The sequence below is a fragment of the Pagrus major genome, chromosome 8, assembly GCF_040436345.1.
Source record: "Pagrus major chromosome 8, Pma_NU_1.0".
Lineage (NCBI taxonomy): Eukaryota > Metazoa > Chordata > Actinopteri > Spariformes > Sparidae > Pagrus > Pagrus major.
Window position 1 is genome coordinate 8,985,902 of NC_133222.1, and position 21,919 is coordinate 9,007,820.

The 21,919-nt window shown below is 41.8% G+C and overlaps 2 protein-coding genes across 2 annotated transcripts; both read left to right on the plus strand.

The window, feature by feature from the left end:
* The first annotated feature begins 1,128 nt into the window (after positions 1 to 1,128).
* Positions 1,129 to 8,120, plus strand: LOC141001178 (MOB kinase activator 2). The gene is made up of 5 exons (XM_073472168.1): positions 1,129 to 1,462; positions 5,578 to 5,717; positions 5,856 to 5,952; positions 7,047 to 7,171; positions 7,258 to 8,120. Exons 1-5 carry the CDS (start codon positions 1,386 to 1,388, stop codon positions 7,494 to 7,496), a joined length of 678 nt encoding a protein of 225 aa, XP_073328269.1. The 5' UTR covers positions 1,129 to 1,385; the 3' UTR covers positions 7,497 to 8,120.
* Positions 8,121 to 14,276: 6,156 nt separating this feature from the next.
* Positions 14,277 to 20,574, plus strand: adm2b (adrenomedullin 2b). The gene is made up of 2 exons (XM_073471290.1): positions 14,277 to 14,380; positions 20,166 to 20,574. Exons 1-2 carry the CDS (start codon positions 14,277 to 14,279, stop codon positions 20,572 to 20,574), a joined length of 513 nt encoding a protein of 170 aa, XP_073327391.1.
* The last annotated feature ends 1,345 nt before the right edge of the window (positions 20,575 to 21,919 follow it).

A 21,919-nucleotide genomic window follows, 5' to 3' on the forward strand; every position in this document is an offset into this window, starting at 1 on the left:
CACGCGAACGGGAGCTCCGCTCTCCCACAGAAAACGCAGCTCCTGAGGTGCCTGAAACGCCTCGTCAGTAGTCCCGCCTTTAATTCTGTGACTTCTTGACATCACACTATGTCACTATGTCACACATTTGCATAATTCATGCCTATATTCACAGTAGAAGTGAAGCGAACTGGAAGCTGAAAGCAAGTCAGAGTCATCCGGAGAGGGTGAGCTGTGCTGGCTCAGGCGTGTGTGAGCTGACCAATCAGAGCAGACTGGGTATTCAGGAGGGGGGCCTTAAAGAGACAGGAGCTAAAACAGATCGACAGAGGGGGAATACAGTGCAGCAACACTGGACAGTATGAGAAACCTGATGTGTTTCTTTGAGCATTAAAGCATCTGATTACTTCCAGATATTTCAATGTGGTCTCAGACTTTTGCAGCCTTCTGCGTGTACCGTACAACAACATAGCGAGAGTCTTCGGGAACATGTTTACCTTAGGGGCAGGTGAGCCGGCGGATTATGTTGCATCCTGGTCCATACTGTGTGTCCCGCGAACAATTAACACTACACCCTCACGCCATCACCATCTTCCCTCAGTGCAAACATAAACCTAGCTGTCACATAAATCAATAAAGGTGAGGTGAGTTCATGTAGCTGTGGGGAGGAAGAGGAAGAGGAGGAGGAGGAGCAGGACACCATTTATACACCTCACATCTCAACACTTGGAGTCTATGTTTCATTGACTTTGGCTGTGAGTGTGTTTTCATTCCTCGGCTCGGATACATCATGTTCAGTATGTCATCACATTCCTCTAGTTTATGAGTGGAGCCACATACTGAGCACACCTGCTGCTCCCCCCTCCTTGAAGGAAGCCACCTTTACTTTGTCACCCACACCTGCCTGCTCTCTCTCTCTCTCTCTCTCTCTCTCTGTCTCTCTCTCACTGTGGAGAGGAGTGCGTGTGTGCATGCATGCGGTGGGTGTAAAAGAGGAAGAAGGCGGAGTTGTGTTTTTGTGCTTTTAATGGGGCTGTGTGTGTGTGTGGAGAAACCTGCCTGTCCGCTCCAGAGCTGGGAGAGGAGGAGCCTGTTGGGTGTGGGACTCCAGACAAAGGAGACACAAACACACTGACACTGGATCACCGGGGCGAAAGGAGAGGCGAGACAGCTGGAGGAGACGCGCCACAACTCCTGGAATAGTTTTTTTTCCTTCTTCTTAAATCTGGAAAACTTTTGCCATGTGTTTGTCAGCTGTATGGATGCATCTGTGAGCTGAGGCATGTCTGTGTCGGAGCAGCAGCAGTGGCGAACATATGCTGTGTGGATGAAGTGTGTGCGTTAGTATGTTTGGGATGGAAAAGTGGGGCTGGCACGACCAACAGCTGTGCGCTTAGCTCTGCGCCATGGGGGGGTGCCACAGCTACCCCTCGGCTACGAAGACAGACAGCAAGACTCCCTCTGACATCAGCAGTCAAAAACTGTGAGTTGTGTTTCTCTTCATCAACTTTAATCGCACTTTTAAAACTCTTACACTCTTGAAGATCATAACAGAAAAGGCTGATTGAAGCAGTGGATGACTAAAAAGGGAGGCTGCACATGGTTGACAGGAATGTTCTCCAGATAAGAGTGTGTGCGTGCGTGTGTGTTTTGCATATTTCCCCGATGGCATCAGTAAAATGTGGATTCCTCTAACAGCGGGAACACATGTTGAGAAGAAGTAGTTTGAAGCCTGAGCAGGATAAAGGATAGATGTTGTTTACTTGTTCATGTTTCTATTCAAATATTTGCTCCATGATGGGTGTTTGTGCGCAGCCAGCTGGCTCTGCAGCTGATCACCACTGTTTATTTCACCCACACGGGCCGAGGTAAAGGTAAACAGATGGCCCAGAGTAGGAGGAGGAGAGCAGGGTCGGTCACAGAGGAGCAGTGTTTACACACAAACACGACATCACAAGTAGCTCCGGGTTCATTGTGTGTGTGTGTGTGTGTGTGTGTGTGTGTGTGTGTGTGTGTGTGTGTGTGTGTGTGTGTGTGTGTGTGTGTGTGCGTGCTGACAACTGGTAGCCAAGAGGCGGTAATTGAGTTAATGCCACGGAGGTGGATCAGAGCAGGATGTTAACAAAAGAAGTTCCTGTGGACGTTAGAGAAGTTGGTCATGGTCAGGATTAGAGGTCGACCCATATGTTTATCATCAGGGCCGATACTGATACCGATTATTTGTAGTCCACGAGACCGATAACCAATATTTGGAAGTGATACGCAGTAAGAATAAAAAGATAGAATAACCAGTAGTGTACAATCTGGAGGACTTTATTTCAGTATTTACTACTATCAGCCTGATCAATTATCGGCCCGATATTGGGAAATTTATATAAATCGGTTATCGTCCGATAGCGGAATTACATCGAGATGATAATCTGAGGCCAAACTGCTTTCATTGATTTAACAAGCCCAGCATCTACACACAGGGACGCAGGAAGTCGGTCACGGTTGGGGTTGCTCATGTATGAAATCTTCATTCACAAATAATTGGCAACAATTTGAGAATGTTTTGCACTACAGCAGACAGCAAAGTTGAACATCAACATACTATATGTTAAAGCAGTCACATTAACTACAGTCAACAGCAGCGAAGAGATGACGAGGGACAGAAATTCCCCAGGCTCCCTTATAAAATCACTCAATTTTGAGAATCGTTGAGTTAGAAGACACTTTATAAACTTTGCGAAGCGCTTTTTCTGACAAATTCTTAATTATTTCCGCTTTCTTGTACATTCAGCATATGTTAGTATCATTTTAGCCACCCGAGCACCCCCTAGTTCCTGCATCCATGTCCACACACTCTGATACAGGCGGTGCGTTTATGCGCCTTTGAAATTGGTTTGCAGTTACAAAGAAAAGACTAGAAGAAAAAAAGAAAAAGAAGACTACGGAGCCAAAAACGGCGAGGAAGGCTTTTACAGTTTCAAAGGAAGACAACGCAATTTCAATTTGCAATTTGCAATACATGCTCCACAGGGCTTCAGAGAGGAGTTTGAAAAACAAAAAATCTTACTAGAGCTGTGGAATATCCTCGGGTTCGCATAAACTAAAGGAGAGGAACTTCTCTGTAAATGTAAATTTACGGGTCATCTTATTAGTATCAGCCATGAAAAGCAAGTAATTATCAGTTATCAGCATCAGATGAAAAATATCCATGTCTCGCATCCAAAGTGGTAACCAAGGAAGTAGGACCCTAACACACAATAATAAGCACCATAGATTGATTTAATCAGATGGACGAGGAGGAAGTGGTCATAAAAACTGTTAAACCATAAAAACATAAAATCCTAAAGATAATACATAAAACTAAGTGCAACAGTGCTTCCTACCCTGTGAACTATGTAGAAGTCATTCAAAGTTTGATGGTTCAGTGTCAGTGGGCAGACACTGAGTGAGAGCCTATAATCAGTCTGTGCCCAGTTAGGATTGTCACGTTCTGCACCTTTTATATGCAGCTAATGTTTACATTCTTCTCTGTCGCTGTTCCTCTTTCTCTTCCTGACCTTTACTTTGGACAAAGACCTGCTGTTCAGACCATTAAACTCACACACATTTACACCAGGGCGAGTGAAACTCCATAGAGAGGGCACTGTGTTTCACTTATCGCAGTAGGCAAGGTCACACTGAGTAAACTCTCAGCTGCTGTCTACAAAGCGAGTGTAGCAGCTGCTCGATGCCTTTACACCTTGGAATATTCACTTTAATCAAGGCGCTGTATGCAAAAAAAACACGGTAGCTTTCAAAGAGACGAGTAGATTACCGACAGAACGGGCTAAAAGTGCGTCAACGTGGCCTCCCTGTTTGCATAAAGTCAAATCTTGCTGCCAAGTTTAGCTTTCCAGTACACTCTGACATTCACAAACAACATCATTCACTTCTCGCAGCCAGTCCTGTGTTCCTGATTATAACGCAACACTACCTGTAGTTTATCAGCAGGGGAGGACAGGTCACACTTGTTACTTTCATTTGAATCCCTTTCAATATGTAATGGAAGCCTAAAGTATCAGGTAGGGTGACCTTTCTCTCCTTAAAAGTACTACAAGGACTTTTTAACTGGTTATAAAACAGCCTCAGTTTAATACGTATGCCTCTGTATGACCTACATAAGCAAACAAGACTATCAGTGAGAAGACTGGCTATTTAGTTGTTCTAGTTATTCTTAATGCCTTTCATCCGGTCGGATAAGTCAAGCAAATAAAACACAGGGGGTCTCACAGCCAGAGGAAAGAAACGGCTCTGTAGTCTGGTGGAACGGCACAACACGGAAGTAGACAAAGAACCCGCTAACATATGGCTTTATTCTTTGATGCCAGTGGGTACGGTCGGCATTCACTTCCATGCAAATCACCCTGCAGTAGTCACAGGTGTTTATCAGCTCCAGTTCAGATTGTGGTGGAAACACAGCATCCGGGTGGACGCGCTAATTTCCGGCCGTTGACCAGAGCAATGTTGTGACGCGTGCTGAAGTTAAGGCCACTTTTTCCACCGCGTTTGTGATGAAGAACGTGACACGCAAGAAAAATAGAATAGAAAGGAAAATGTGTCTCCTAGCAGTGGGAAAGGAATCGAAGGCCTACCTTTAGCGGGCTTACCCACGTTTAAAAAGCCTGCGTGTACTGTACATGTTAATCTTTGATGTAAAAGTGGCATTTGTTTCACTTTTGTCCACAAAATTATCTTTAAAAGTTTTACTTCATTGAAATGCACCAGCCTAACTCATCTTCTCTCATCAAGAGAACATAAAACAAACTTTCATCTTTTATATAACAACATAAACAACAATATTCAGCTCGTCACACGTGACAACCGAGCCTGAAAAGAACGCGACAAGCATCAACAACTGGGATTTTTTGCCTTCGACTAAGCTAACAACCACATGTTGTTGTATCTAAACTACAGCTCTCCCTTCATACTTTATAATGATACTAATTGTTTTATTGTAAACCCATCATGTAAAAGCTTGGAGGAGAAACACAGAAGAGGCCAATATTTGCACTTTGACATTAAAAACACCAAAAGCCCTCTCAACACAAGAGTGCCTAACTCCTGAAACGACCCTGTGGGTGACCTCTGACCCCAATGCTGAAATTGGAGCAGACAACCAACCCCGTTCTCCCCTTGGTATATGAACCTGATGTAGTCGAAGAGGTTTGGTAGAGCCAGCAGGCCTCGAGTCAGCACTCACCTCCGCACATCATCTCGCACACTGTTAGTCCTTTCATTATTTGCTTTGTAGCACCGGCCACTGCAGCAGTGAGCTTCATTAACAGTAATTACTGTGGCTCTGAATTGACTGCCTTCATTACATTAACTGCCGGTTTACTGAATGTTCACGTCTGCAGTTCCAGCATGTGTTTGCATGTGTGTGTGTGCAAGCCACAGAGGGCAAGACAGATAAAAGCGGATCAGAGAGTGTAAAAACGTGTTATCTGCAGTCTGCAGCAGGAGTAATTAATCCGCTGACCTATCGATTGTTTTACACAGCAATATTTTCTGTCTCTCTGTCCTTCTCTTTCTGTCTCTGCTTCATTAACTCTGTACTATCTTCCCAAGGGGAATTAATAACAATAATCTGGAGGAGCGTCCGTATCTGCAGCAGCAGTATGTGTGCCAGAGGATCCCACACACAGACGTGTGCGCCCTCACAGCACTGCCGCCTGGCGTCGACCAGGCGGAGTGGCTTGCCAGCAACAGTGAGTAGACCCCATTGAACACAACAGCAGATTTGGGACTGTGCGTAGCCTTTATCCTCCCCCACACGCTGCAAAAAAAAAAAAACAGACATAGGACGATGTACGAGGTGTAATTTTCTTCTCATTGATGTCTTTCAGCGGTGGCGTTTTTCAAGCATATAAACCTGTTCTCCAGTGCACTGTCTGAGTTCTGCACACCCAGCACCTGCCCAACTGCCTGTGGACCGGGCAACACGTAAGTTACTGAGAATTATGGGCCGAAGTACGGACTTCAAGGGTCAGTTCACCCAAATCACAAGCAGTTTCAAATTTGGCAGGTATTTTAGATTTAGTCTTTGTCATTGTAGTCATGTTAGCCTTCGTAGCATTAATCCAGTTTTAGTCGAAGAAAAGTCACTACATTTCAGTCAACTAATTCAATTAGGATAATAAACCTCTGCATAATCAGCATACCACCATTAAAATTACTCAAGTGCTGAAACAGTTAGTCGATTAATATGCCTTTTTGGCCTTAGAGCTAAGAAATCATACACAAATATCTTCTTAATAAGATCTATTTTAAGCCAATATCTCGTGTTAGTCATTAGAAAATTTAACATTTTTCAGTATAGTTTTGGTTGATGAAATGAACACTGATCACAAGCAATAAAAACTACATTTTTTTTACTTTGTTGTAGTCGTTTCCTGTCATGCAGACACTCAGAGTTTTGAAGAGGTTCTGAGAGATCCACCACTTTCTACAAAAATAGTCTTAAAAGCTTTTGACAGGGCAGTTTGTTGACTGTCATAAGTAACTGCGGGTTGTTTCTGCAAAGAGAAATTGCTGCTGAATTTCTCGAAATGTAAGTTTTCGATTTACTTTGGGCTGCACAAATGAGATATAACAGTATTTACCTCCATTTATTAAAAGCGGGACTCCCTTTTAATCTGACATATCAACATATCTTGGGGATTCCTGCTGCATATGCGGAAAAAAAGAGGAGATGGTGGCAGAAGATTCAATACGGTTGGGATGTCAAAGCCTGAACTCATCATCATTCATTGTCAACATAAGTAAATATTTTCTACCCCTGCAATGTTTGCTCAAATAATAGCTTAATCTTAGTCACGATAGCGGAAATTGATTTTTAAGGTAAAACAAAGTCTCACACAAAATCCACTTCCCAGCTTTAAACTGCATCTGACAGTCCTTATCAGCAGATGGAGTTTGCTCAGCTGCCATTAGGTAACCCGACAGTGACATCATAATATTTATCCTTTGAAAAACATTAAACATAGTTTCCGTTGCTGCATGTTGTTTTTGAACAACCATGTGTGTCCTCGTGTCAGGGTTTATGTTTGGACTGACGACCACGGCAGGAAGCTGAAGTGCTCCGCCCCGCTTTACTTCGACTACGCCATGTCGTACATTCAGGAGCTGCTGACTGATGAAGATGTGTTCCCCACAAAAGCAGGTAAAGGCATTTTATTTATGCTGCACTGTCCTTCGTCACAATCAAGTTTTCGATACTAAGCCATCCTCTCTTCCCTATTTTTCCAGGTTCAGGGTTTCCCACCGGCTTCATCTTTCTCGTCCAGAAGGTGTTTTTGCTGTTTTTCAGGACTCTGGCCCACATTTACTGGGCTCACTACAGAGAGACGCTCGCATTGGGCCTGCACCCACACCTCAACACACTCTTCACACACCTCATAATCTTCTGCCGGCAGCACGGCCTGCTAGAGCTTGAGGACACTGAGCCGCTGCAGGACCTCATCACAGCTCTGGGACAGCAAGGCTGAGCCTAAAGAGCAGACACAAACACATTTTCATCATACTTATTAACTTGTATCTGGTTATAATGCTTTATTATGCATCGCACCACTTTGGGCCAAACTTAAACGAATTTCACTGCATGTATTTTATTTTAAAGGTCTGAAAATACTGTGTATGAACAGTATGCGGGAGACTTAATGCGTCTGTTGTGCTTTAAAAAGCAGTTAATTAGACCAGCTCCTGTTGTATACAGCTAGTTGCCATCACTTATTGTGCTACTGTGTGAAACTGTATTATTGCATGTCTATTTTAACATTATAGTGCATTATTATATTTTGATAAGGTCAAGATCTTCAAGGTAATTTATGTCTTCCTCGTAAATCGAATTGTCCTCTGGTGTCTTTTGCTGTAAGACATCAGCTGACCCAGACAGTTCAGTTATTACAAACAAAGCGTGCCATCGAGGGTGGCGTGTTAATGCAAATGTGACTACAACTGCGTGGAACAGCACAGCTTATCTCTACATCTGTAAGTATGATACTGTATTCTGTAATAAACAAAATGAAGGACAGTTTCAGGTTTTCTCTAAAGACAACCGAATAAGAACATTGAAGGTGCCATTTTTATTAAAACACATTTCTTCAGTCTCACTTCTCCACATCTGGGTATTCTGTTACAATCTACTGCAACGATCCTATGTGTTTTTGTCTTGATCATGAAGTAGCTGCAGATGCTGCCAACAGGTGTTTGAGAGAGCAGCACCACCTGCTGCCCGCACAGGAGCCCAGCATGCATCTTGTTTAACCTTCACTGTCGGCTCTGGTTCACTGCAGTCGGTAAATGTTTGTTTTGTTGGCTGCAGCGTATTGGATTTCAAATAAAAGTACAATATGAGTCGAGGGCCGAGTTTCAGCTTCTCCCAAAATACAGAACTATTACGGGTTACAGGTCACACTATTCATCTATCACAATTATGAACACACTCCAGGACTCTTACAGCTGGAAAGTCAGCATTTACTGTGAAACCTTTGTCTTCATTTCATCAATTTTAGTGTCGTGGAATGAAGCCAAAGAAAGTAAATGTAATAAGGGGGTGCACTTCACAGTTGGCTGCACCATGGAGGCAAGAGAAGCCTACTTTGCCTCACTATGCATCAGAAATCACACTCGTTATCGATTCATCGCTCAGTAAAATATGAATACACAGCCATAAGACTAATATTTTTAGATTCAGTGCGAGCTACCCTTTCACAAGTTACCATTATCTCCAGCTTCCATTGTATATTGTCCATAAATGTGCATAGAAATAATAGAACAAAGATCCTCCTTGTGTCTTCAGAACTTGCCTGAGAATCATCACATTTTTACATTTTCTTCAGTATCAAAATAATCAAGTGATAGTTGTCTGGACAGCCATGGTGGGATTGCAAACAGGAACTGCTAATAACTAATTCGGCATACCTTATTGGTGCTGATTGCAAATTGTAAGTCAATATGGGCTAAAAATGTGGGCTCACTGACTTAATTTATATCCTCCAAAGCCCCCAAATTATCCAAACTGTAGCTCCACAGCTGAGACCATATAATCCGCAATTACAAGTAAGACAAAAATAATAACAGGAGTGACAAAGGCTGTTGTCAACCCCTGATCTAAAATCACCGAAGTTTTCAAGACACAATAAGATAGAATTCACTGCTGTTTCAGTAATGACAGACCCCAGACACCTCGGCCTTTGTGGATATACTGTGTGCATTTCCAAAGTGGGGAAATTTGAGAGCGAGGATGTTTAACTGATGAAATCAAGAGACAGATTCTGGAGCTGCAGGGCTACCGGAGACACCTTTGTATGCTCAGACAGCACCGTGGGCAATTTGACAAGAGATACGAGCTGCTTTTGTCTGCTTCTTGCGGTCAGTCACGAAAACAAAAAGTATCCGGAACTGAAAGCTGAAAGTAAACTGATACTGAAACCATGACGTCACTGTTGACCCTCAGTTTCGCTGCCAGTGGAGCAGCAGACTGTATGTACATAGTGGCCCATGTATAGTAGATGCAGAGAGTGTATTCAGAACAATGCAGCCCACTAATACAACAAACACTCCTTCACCCAGCTAAGGAAAACTAGATGCATTTCCAGCTTCTCTCATTTACTTAAATCCAAACAGCTTAAGCTAAAGAGTTAGTGTGTAATTCACTGCAATGAAAAAGATTGGTGAGGATTGTAAATGTAAATCTGTTATCCAGCTGGAGAAGTAAAGAAATGTCTAACACATCCTTTGTTTCAACAATTAAATGGAGGTTTGACACCAACTACAAACCATCAGAGGTGATATTTTGGGCAGGGGAAATCATATTTTTCTCAGGATGGAGGGGTCGGGTCCCCCCTGTGCACCCCTGGGATTTACGCCACAACAAAAGTGAATTCAATCTTGAGATATTTTTGTTTAAATAATATGCCAGGACAGGTTTTAGTCTCCCCACTGGTTTACCCTGAATAGGATCAACTGGGAATATATAATAGAATTAATTTTTACAGCACTGTGCTGTGGTTTTTCTTTCGTCATGAGCATGTAGTCCCATATTTCACCACAAAGAGGCACCAAAGTATCATCAAAAATGGACAGACATCTGACAATACTGATGTATAAAACCTTTGCATGAAGATAATTTTTTCCCAATGATATTACAATATGTTAATGAGAATCCACTGTCCATACACAGGAGACTAATTTAAATTAAGTAAAGCAAAAGAGCCTATCTTATATACTGCCTTTTTCAATATCAAGATTTTCTTTTAGGAGCTAAAACTCCTCACAGAAACTCATATTGCGTTTTTGTACTTGGCTGATTTAGTGCTGAAATGATCGATCCTCTGAAAATACAAAAACCAGCTTGTCTGGCAAAGTATTTTCTCAGTGTAAATCCAAATGCCCTGAAAAGTATGCTCCACTGAAAGCATATCTCACTGACACCTGCCTCAACTCGTCTGCTGCACTCACTGAACCTGACGGAGAAGAAATCTCAAGTCCACATCCAAAAACTGGACTCCCCAGATTGAACACCAATCAGATTTCCATCTTCTTCGTGTTATTCCTAGATTTACCGTTGCCAAGTGAAGCTGACGGTTGCTCAGATTATACTCACAGATTGTGAATGTGACCAGACGTCTGATTTCCTTTCAGCCCGAGGTGTCCGACAGGCTCATCAAAGTTAAGACTAAGTTTGAAACTCAGCCTTTTCGTTGAGAGCCAAAGCATCTTTGCCTGCTTAGAGATCACACACACACACACACACACACACACACACACACACACACACACACACACACACACACACACACACACACACACACACACACACACACACACACACACACACACACACACACACACACACAGGCTTGTTCTTAAGACAGATGGGAGATGTGTTAATGCACATGTTGGACTGAGTTGAGGCTCACGGTGTTGGAAACTGAGCTTAGAGGGTAATACTGCAAACTGCTGAGTCACAGACACACACACTCAGCCCTTTAATTAAGACCTGAAGTCACCTCCACATACAGAGCATTCCTTTAATCGGGTTCAGACTCTGAGCTTCTCATCTGTGTCGTCCCTCACAAAAACCAATACCTGTTGTTACACAAGGAGAATGAGGAGAACAGGGATCACTGCGACCAACGCAGAACCAGACTACCTCTCTTTGTCTTTACTTCTTTGGACGTTTGTAAATCGAGGGACACCAAGAGGATAGGAGCCGGGCTGGCTTTCCCTGCACAAGAACACGTTTGATATGTCTGATATGAGATCTTGCTCCATATCAAGAGGTAAAACAAGGTATTAGTGCCTGTCTAATAATGATATTATTGTCCAATGTATCTAACCTGCTCAAAAAGTATGACGATGAATGCATTTGTATTGTTATTGTTGATATTCAGTGGAATAAAGTCATCGAACAAAAAACAAATGATTAAACCTCACTTTTAAACAGTGAATACTGACAGCCAGATTACAAAAAAAGATAAAAAACTAAACTGAACAATTATTTTCTGTCAAGTCAAGTTGCAAGTCTTCAAAATAATGACTTGAGTCGACATCTCTGGTTGTCAACTATTAAATGACTGCCAACAGTTGTGATAATTAATCAGTGTGAGTCATTTTTCAATTTAAAAACAGTATAAATTCTCTGATTGCAGCTTCTTACATGTGAATATTCTCTGGTTTCTTTACTTCTCGACGACACTAAACTGAATATCTTTGGGTTGTGGACAAAACAAGACATTTGAGGACGTCATCTTAGGCTTTGGGAAACATTGATCGACGTTTTGCACCATTTTCTGACATTTTATAGACCGAACAACTAATGGTTAATGGAGAAAATTGATTTGTTTTTCTTTACTCGTTTATCATGTCACAACTCTACATTATTCTAGTGACTCTATGTGTGAATTCGACCTTCAGGTTGGAAACCAGTGACATCATTGTAATTCACATCTGCAGAAACAGCTGTGAGGAGGGCAGATTTGTTCACACAACGGTACCACATCAGGTCATATATATCACCGCTGCATTAAGGTCACTCGAGTGGACCCTTATTTTTGTTTTCACTGAGATTGAATCTGAGTTGTAAAGATAAATGTCAGTTTTTGCAGTTAAATGAACAAATGTCACAGGAACAGAAGCATAACTTTTAAAAAGGGCAAGCAGACATGAATCTGGACTATATATATATCTATATAGATAGATAGATAGATAGATAGATAGATAGATAGATAGATAGATAGATAGATAGACCGTATGCAGTTCAGATACAACATGTGATTCTTCTGTTGGGCAATGAGAAAGAACCAGGAGCTGTACTGAAAGGCCCGTCTTTCATCTCTTATCAGCAAAGTTTTACTGTGAGCTAATTATTGATGGACAATTGTTTTAATCAGTTTTACAATCAACCGTCCAATAATCACACTCACGCTTCAAGGTCACACTGACACCTGCCGGCTTTGATTATAAACCTCCATAGATCCAGAGCACTACTGCTTCTCTGATAATCTCTTCGATAAGAGAACAGGTTGATGTTGGTTCATTTATGTCTTTGTTAAGCACTTTTTAAAGGGGCACTGTGTTGTTTTGGAGAAGAAATTCAAACTCAGAATTTTAATATCAACAATATTAATGAGGTAACAATACAATCTCAGAATTATCTTTTTCCATAACTGAATAAACAAGTTGTTCTCAGATCTCTTTAAAGTTAGAAAGGTGGCAGGGTCCACCAAATATAAACAAACAGTATGAAAATCTGTTGTCCTTTAAGGTCAGTTTGTTTATTCAGTCATGAAACTAAAGAGAGTTTGTTTAGGTATTAAAAAAATCAGTCAGTGAAGATCTTTTTCTTCTGATTATAATTTCTTCCCGAAAACTACATAATGCACCTTTAAACTGTCCTTACCCCACAGGCATGGTATCCTTATTTTCAAAACAAACAGCATTTTGACCGTTTAAAGAGGTCATATTATGCTTTGTGGGTTTTTGCCTTTCCTTTATTGTGTTATGAAGCATTTTTGTGCATATAAAAGAGTTACTCTCTCCCACAGAAAACACTTCTGCACTGCCTGAAACGCCTGGTTTGGAGTCAAGCCTGTATTTCTGTAACTTATGTGCATCACTACGTGACAGATGTGACAAAATATATACACTCCAGTCAGTCAGTATACATATAGTCGCTACTGCTGTAGCGGCGTTATTTTAGATCACACTACCTTGCTCGGCATGACCCGCCCTACTCTGCCTCTGATTGGCTACATCCTGCCTTATAAGTACTGCGCATGTGCAGCACCAAAAGATTGAACAGAGACGAGATGTCTCACTCCGTAGCTAAAACGGAGCGTTCAAGACACAGTGTGTAAAGGGATGATGCAGCGACGCACCATATGAGAAAAATAATGTGTTTTCTGAAAATTAAAGTATGTAAAGCTATTCTACTAGGACCCCCAAATAAAAGTATGAACCCGAAAATTTGCATAATATGACCTCTTTAAAAAGTATTGCTTCACTATTTTACTTTACTATTTTTTTTTATGGTTTTCTCAGGTTGTCTCCTCATGATGCAGCCTATAAATAAAGTTACATTACTGTAAATGAAACATGCGAGTGTATCCACTGGTGGACTTTAATATGGCCTCACTGTGTTAATGATGGGTGCAGAAGTTCCCTTCTAAGTGGGTCAAGCTCACTCTTGCCACAATCCAATAATACAGTGATTGTATTATTGGATTGTTTCAGTCTATAAGGAAATCTGTAAGGTCACCATGACCTCTCATTTAAAAAACAACCAGAATAACAAAGCAGATGTGGTTTACTTCTATAACTAAGATTACACATGTGAGGACTGGTTTAATTAGGTTGTGAGGTTCATTAGAGGAAAGGTTGTTGAGTAGGACAGACAATAAGCCGTCTTCCTCCTCCTCCTCCTCCTCCTCCTCCCTCCTCTTCCTCCTCCCTCAATCAGGCTTTATAAATAAGAGAGCTCAGGACTCCAGCAGCTTGCCTCAATGGGCTTCTGAGTTTCACATCTTTTCTTTTTTTTTTTTTTCGCTGACTTTCTTATTAAAAGCAGAAGGTCAGTGCGCAGAGAGGATGAGGTGATGCTGCCAAGGTCACTCATCTATGCTGGACAATTTAGTTTCTTAGAAGGAACTCTAAGAAAGTTATTTTTAACTGGATTTGTATGTGTTTAAAGTAATATTTCTCACATTTTTGGTCGTCTTGAGATCCGCCTCCCCCGCCGGGCAGTGCGTCTTCACTGCGCCGATATGTGCGCGCTGCTGCCGGCGTGGCTGTGCCTGCTGCTCGGCTTCCTGCCTCTGGAGATCCAGTCCCGGGCTCTGACCCTGCAGAGCCTCACTCACAGACACAGGTACACGGACCAAATCCACACTCACACCGGAGAGTGGATGCTGCTCTCATTAACGGGGACTGAACTTCACTTCAAATTGTCTTTAAAGTTGTTATGTTGCTGGCGTTTGTCAAAGTGATTCAGGGAGTCATTTCTATTTCAGGTTTAATTAGGGTATATATATATTTTTTAACAGTAAACAGAAAGTAAACTGAAATGCCTGTATGCCAATTAAATATGAACATATTGATATTTTAACCCATGATGGACTTCTGATGAATCACTGTCATCCAATAGTGAGTTACAGTAACGTTATTGTTTATTTTACCTTATTGTTTCTCAACAATATGCCCTATATGTTATTATTTATATCATATCATATAGTTTTTTATTTAGTAAACTGTGTTGTTACAGGTTTAATTTATAATATAAATCAGGGCCGGGGTAATATATCAATATCGTCATCATGATATGAGACTATATATCGTCTTAAATTAACTTACCAGATTTTTCTACTTACCATTACCCACTCTTTAACTCATTATATCCAAATCACTGATGGTTATTCAAAAATCTCATTGTGTTAATATTTGGGAAAGTATTATCTCAGTGTTTATATTGAGATATTTGGTCGAAAATATAATGATATTTTGTTGCACAGTCGTACTACTACAAATGCTTTTGAGGTGATTTCAAGATATCAAGATGAGGCCTGTCATCATATCAGAGTTTAACTATGCGATTATCGTGCCCAAGCAAATTCACGATAACGATATTTTTGCGATATCTACAGAATAAATAAAAAAAAAAAAATAAAAAAAAAAAAATCATCTTTAACTGTGTTTACTGTGTTGGAAGCTTGTGTAGGAAGTTAAAGAGAGAGTCTGTAACCATAACTGTAAAAAAAAGTGCTTACAATAAGAACAATTACATTGAATGATTAGTGAAAAGGCAACGAGACGAAGTGATAAACAAAAGATGCACAAAGCCTGACATCTCCGCTGGATTCATAACACGGTATTATCATATGTGTATTAATGAGACGATATCAATATTTCACAGTTATCGTGAATATTGTGATATCGTTACATCCCTAATCAAGAAATATATTGTGTGTCGTGTTGTAGCCTAAAAATATTCTAATATTATTTTAGGGCCATATCACCCAGCCACTTTATTTAATCTAAAATCATATTTGAAGTTTCCAATCTGAATTATAAACAAAGAAAAAAACCCAATTTTGATTATTGATTAACCTTACGTCTTTTATCAAGCAAAAACAAAACATTTCCTGGTTCCAGCTTCTACAATGTGATGATTTGCTGCTTTTCTCTTAACGTTACTTTAAATTGAGTATCTTCGATTTTTAGAGTTGTGGTGCAACAAAACATTCGAAGGTATCACCCTGGGCTGTGGGAATGTGTTTTGGACATTTTGGACTTGATCTTTAAATCAAATTATCAATCCATCAATCAAAGAAACTAATGAACCACTTCATCAATAATGAAATAATCATTAGTTGCAGCCATAACAGCTGGAGAACATTAAAGGTCTGTGTCCTGGCCTCTGGCAGTCATTAATGTGAGAAAAAGGGTCCAGCAGCAGAGTGAGGTAATTCCTCTCAGCAGCAGGAGGTGAGACAGAGGTGAGGCTGATTTAGTGGGATTTGGGACAAGGATACATACCGAGGGGCCCGGCAGCAAACAAGCTCAGAGGAAGGTGGACTACAGCGACACACTCCACAGACAGCAGGGTGAAGGTTGAGGATGTGAGGGCATCATCAGTATATTTACCAGCAGCTGCAGATGTCAGACTTTTTACTGTAATATTTTGTGTTTCCTGTGTTAAGAGAGGTCTTTGAGTCTTATATAAGAAGGATTTCTCTATAATTCAAATGTTTTTTTTTAGCACTTTAATCCCATATTACTGTGAATACTCTTTGCACAAACAACAAACAATAACTGGCTATTATAATTATTATTATCATTCATTTTTTAAAGCATTTTTGTGAGTGTTAGATGGACGTTTTAAGTTGTATTTATTTCCATTAATAAAAGAGATCTGTTAAGGTTTTAGTACGTTTGGGGCACAGTAGGTGTCCAAGAAAGAGGAGAGAGGATCTCAGTGTGATTCAACACTGATGGATGTAACATAATACTGCTGCTGGCACCTGACGAAATGCCTCGAAAGAAAAAAAAAAAGTAAGAGAGGAAGAAAAATTAAAGTATCCTGGTGTAATTTAGAAAAGACAGAGAGAAAAAGGAGGGGGAGGAAATAATGAATAGACCCAGTAACGAGAACTGGTAACAGTGGGGATCTGATGGGAACAAAAGTTTGCTTTTTGCGCAAAGTAGTTTTGAGGAGTTACGATAGGGAAGTGTGTGTGTGTGTGTGTGTGTGTGTGTGTGTGTGTGTGTGTGTGTGTGTGTGTGTGTGTGTGTGTGTTCAGGTCCTCTGTGAAGAACCCCATGCTGCGCTCTAACTTGGGAGGAATGTCGGAGAAGCTCCTTTTACTCTCAGACTCTCCACAGGTTCACAACCTGGACTGCCATACAATACACACACACACACACACACACACACACACACACACACACACACACACACACACACACACACACACACACACACACACACACACACACACACACACTCCTCAGCTCATACTTGTGTCGTGCAGCGTTCCTCAAAACCTAAACCTCGAACCTTGAAACAGTCTTCTCAGCCATGTTAGCAGCGTGGCTCTTTCCATGCTTACGTTGGCCTGTCAGTTGCTCGCTGCACCAACATCTCAACCACTAGGCCTGTTGGACAGATTGGCACAATTTTGTACTAACATTCACGGGTCCACCGAGGATGAAGCCGAAAGATTAAGGTGATCCTCTCGTGAAACAGCTTGGCATCTTCTTCTTTGATTAATGGTTCCCAGACAATGAATCCCGATTACTTCTCATCTGGTGCCAACACATGAGGTTCACATTTTTGCTCTGAAGGAGGATCTCATAACTTTGGCAATCCTGACTTTTTTTTTTTTTTTTTTTTTTTTTTTAAATCATCTCAGCACCGTAATTAGGTCGAAGCTGGTCCGATACTTTGTTTTATGGCCAGATACCTGCAAAGCTAACGACATTCAAACCAGCCTCAGCTGTAGTGCTTAGCGCTTATTAGCAAATGTTAGCATGCTGACAGCAGCATTTAGCACAAGCTGAGCTGCACCTGAGTAGGCCTATGTGGGCGTAAATCCAACCACCCCATAATGCATAAACTATGTATATATATCTTATCATACAAGGCAGTAAAACACATTTATAACCATCACCAGTCTTCAATTTCCGCTGCACTGAATTACAGGTTGCTCTTTTGTTATCCGGTGGTTAATCAGCAAATGTATGCAGCTGTTTGTGAGTTGATAAAATTAGCTGTCAACGCAATGTAGAGTAATGTAGTTGTCGGCTCTAAAGTCAATAGGTCTATCAGATTTTAACCCCTGCCTCATAGTTAATGCCATGCCTTCGACACAGACACACACTTGTATTTGCTGGTTGCTGGCATTGGTGCGAATATTTGCACCTGTGTTGGTTGTGTTGCACTGGCAACCTGTTCAGTGGCCTACATTTCCTTGTACTGGGAGGCACCTCTGCGCCAAGTGCCTTTTCCTCCAGAGACCTCACCACAGGTGGTCTTTTAACCGTGTATGTGCGTGTGCATGTCTGTTTTTGTGTGCAGGAGAGAGAGACAAAGATAGTGTTAAAAAGTGCATCTCAGCATGTCATTTTAGGTGAGTGTTTGTATATATGCTTGCATGTTTTTGCGTTAGTAAATCTTGTTTGTTGCCAGACAGTCACGTGTCACTTGCACATGTTTTTTCCCACTAATGCCCAACCAACATTTCGACAACGTGGTGTGTGTGTGTGTGTGTGTGTGTGTGCGCGTGCGTGCGTGCCTTAAAAACAATACAAAGCTAATAGAGCCGGGGTGAGTGAATGAATGAATGTGTGTGTGTGCGTGTTGGCAGCGAGAGCCCAAGGTGTCCGGCCAGAGGAGTGATCAGAATACCAGTCAGGATTACTTACAGGATAAAGATCATATGGTATTCTGGCCCACTTTTCACACCAAACAAACACAAACATTATCTGGCTCCATCTGTCTCCCATTATTCTTTGTTTCTCACATCACGAACAGCCGACAGTTGAGTGGCGAGTGAATGGGACACAAATATACACACATGCAAAGGGATTTTTCTATTTTGCACGACAGTCGTACATCATGAAAGTTTGGAGAAACGAGCAGGAACGATTTTTCTGTACTACTGTCAGTGTTCAACCTGCTATTCTGTGCATATTAATGCCACCTGAGAAACATTAAATGGATGAATGGATTTACTTCAAGATGATACATTTATATTATCTTGAGTAACTGGGTCACGATTGTTTCAAAGTTTTTTTGACAACCTGCACCAAAACAATCTTGATGCTGCGTGAAAGCTGTAGTGCACCAAGTCCTCCTTGTCTCTCCTGCTGCTTTACATCATCTATAGTAAGTGTTTCATAATCTCTGACTGGTCACATGGCCAAACAGACGGGCTCTCTGGTAGCTGAACTCTTGAACGTCTGAGAAAGTGTGGGGATGAATGAAAAAGAAAAAACAGTATTGTTACGACGTGAGAAAAAAGTACAGCTAGACGGCTGTGATGTGAGAAAGAGAAGTACTTCAAACCCACTCAGGAGGAGTGGTGGTGCAGGAGCCTCTTACTACCATCTACATTGTGCACTGTGGCTCTGCTCTCCTGTTGTAAGATTAGACAGCTCAGACACTGTTGTTGATTAACTGGAAATATTATTATTAAGCTGTGTTGGTGATGGAGCGGATGGCAGCGTCAGCTGGTTGTCGGTTTAAACCACCTTGATCCGGATAGGTGCAGGAAGCACAGCAACCTTCAGGGGTCGCTAGTTGGCCTTCTAGACTGTTGGTCTAAAAGACAGTCGTTAACTAAAAAACACAACTCGTCACTCTTGAACTGTGTTTTCAAGGTCCACGTGAAGATGAGTAAGCAGAACTTGTCAATACACTTGTTTGAGTCAAATGAGAGAATCAACATCATTGTTGAGATTGTTGAAACCCATGTCAAAAGATGAAGAGACAGCTACCAGATCCAAGAAACTGGTCCTCAATTGACCCTCTCCTCACTCCGGGATGTAATAAGTAGAAATAACGGCACAGAAGTCTATATATTCACTTGATTGGTCGAACTCAGACTGTTGAAATTCACCTCAGATTAACATCGGAATATGTTTTTTACACAAAATCGCAGATATTGTCGGATTTTGTTGTACGAGTAGGAGGAATGGTTACAACAGACAAACCTGTTTCAATAGGCAATACAATCATAAGTGAAATGCAAGCTGTCATACTGTACTGAGTAAAAGAAACACACACACACACACACACACACACACACACACACACAGTCAGATAAAGAGATGCAGCTGGATAAGCCTGCTACAGAGGTAGACTCCCACCTGTTCAGCACCCTGTCTATCTCTCCTATCTGTCCTTCTCACTTTCTCTTTCAATCCACTCTTTCTCTGTCCTGTTTCCTGAAAAAAACAGAAGAGACCACAGGTTAAGCACAGTGGACATTCCTGCAGTACAAGCCTGACTTCCTGTGAGGCATTTCATCTTGTCGTAGTGATTCAGTTTCACTCAGAAACCCGAGCAGGCGACATGCACGTGAGCAGGCTGTGTGTGTTTTGTACTGCTTTTTGATTGCGTCTAAACATTTTCTCTGTTTCTCTGTTTCCCTCAGGTTGGGTTTACCCAGACCAACTAAATACCCAAAGTCTTCTCGCATCACCATCATGCCTACTGCGTCTGATGTCCCTGTTGCCATTAACAACCACCTCACCCAGGGAGACAGACATGTCATCTGGAGGGCCCGGCTCCACAAAGAGCCCCTGTCGAGGTTGTCCGATCAGCTGCTTGACCAAAGCGACGGTGTGCTACAGGAACCGCCGGCCTGGCAGCGTGGGTCACGGGGTCGTCGTCATGCCAACAGCAGCGGCGGGAGATCCCACGGACATCTGATGAGGGTGGGGTGTGTCCTGGGCACCTGTCAGGTTCAAAACCTCAGCCATCGTCTCTACCAGCTGATTGGACAGAGCGGGAGGGAAAACTCCTCCCCCATTAACCCTCGCAGTCCTCACAGCTACGGATAAGACCACACCGCAAATCTATAGCGAGATGCCTTCATCAACAAATGTTGGAAAGTTATCCAGGTCCGTAGGGCCAAATAAGCCTTTGGTGTCCTTGCAACCATAAAAATTTAATTTATCTGGGCTGTCCCGCATACTGTACCTAAGGCTTCGAAGCTTCAGTGAGAATTTCCCACGATTATTTGAAGCTTCGACATGCACGCTATACTTATTTACTTGTCTTTAAGTGTAATTTTGAGTCTGATGAGGAAAAGACATTAGCCACTGTCTATCCCATCCCCGCTTTCAAAGTCCCTTAAGTCAACATGACAAGGGTGCGAGTTTTGTGCCGTTGGGAGGGTCAAACTGTGGACGGGACAGCATTCGGATGGTTCTCTGCTCATTCTGTGTGCACTTATAATGTGTGAATGCCTGTTTTGTATGTGCACAGGTCCTCAGACTAATGAAACACCATTGTTTTGCCTGTTTTTTGGTTTAGCCGATGCACCAACGTCTTCTTCCTCTTTCAGAAGAATACAGACTCGGAGATGGCAAATGATTGAAGCTTCGAAGTTTCAAAGCATTCGGGTCAGCCCTACTGTTTATATGGTACCAAATTGTTTTCCCAGTTGTGCTGTGATGAAAAACGTAATTGCTGGCTGGATCATGGCGAGAGGCAACATGTGGTCCTCACCCATTATCACCAATTCACTGCAGTGACACAAGAGTTCAAGGTGTTTTGGCATGTATACAATAACAACGACTTAGACACTATTTCTGTGAATGAGGACAACTAAACCAGCCTTTTACAAACTGTCCTACCTATCCATCTGCTATCGTCATCAATGGTGATCCTGAGCTCAGAGCTAATCCATCCTCCACCTTCATCTCCCTCTGGGAACAAGTAGCTTTACTTCAGAGCGCCCAGAAACCAAGAATAACCTCCGATCAAACCCAGTTAACCCTTCACCCAAAACCCCACTGTGCGCACAGTTAGCCAAAATAACCACTAACCCTAATCCATGAGCTGTCTGCCCGCCTCTTAACAAACAGTGTCTCTTGACGAGTGACGCAGAGAGGACGACTGTACTGTAGAGTGCTGAATCTACGATGTGTTATTTTGATTGCTGTAACTATCAAGTCTGTTTTTGAGCCTTAATTGGTTTAATCATTTTGTAAGGCCTTATAATGTTTTGCCTTTCACATGTACAAATCAAGCATTGTGGTAAACGTTGACTATTAAAGTGTTATTTGAAGCTTTATAGTCCTCTGCTTTTCTGTATGTGTCAGTCCAGCCTGTCTTCACTGTCTGTAGTCGTACTCACAGGTCAGATGTTAATAGGAATGCATGAAGCACTTTACTCAGTGT

What these genes read in the sequence shown, in the direction of transcription:
- LOC141001178 (XM_073472168.1), top strand. Translation starts at nt 1,386, where the DNA reads ATGGGGGGGTGCCACAGCTACCCCTCGGCTACGAAGACAGACAGCAAG. An exon ending in GACATCAGCAGTCAAAAACT is followed by an intron (nt 1,463 to 5,577) that starts GTGAGTTGTGTT and finishes TATCTTCCCAAG; the next exon opens with GGGAATTAATAACAATAATC. An exon ending in GCCTGTGGACCGGGCAACAC is followed by an intron (nt 5,953 to 7,046) that starts GTAAGTTACTGA and finishes TCCTCGTGTCAG; the next exon opens with GGTTTATGTTTGGACTGACG.
- adm2b (XM_073471290.1), top strand. Translation starts at nt 14,277, where the DNA reads ATGTGCGCGCTGCTGCCGGCGTGGCTGTGCCTGCTGCTCGGCTTCCTG. An exon ending in AGCCTCACTCACAGACACAG is followed by an intron (nt 14,381 to 20,165) that starts GTACACGGACCA and finishes TGTTTCCCTCAG; the next exon opens with GTTGGGTTTACCCAGACCAA.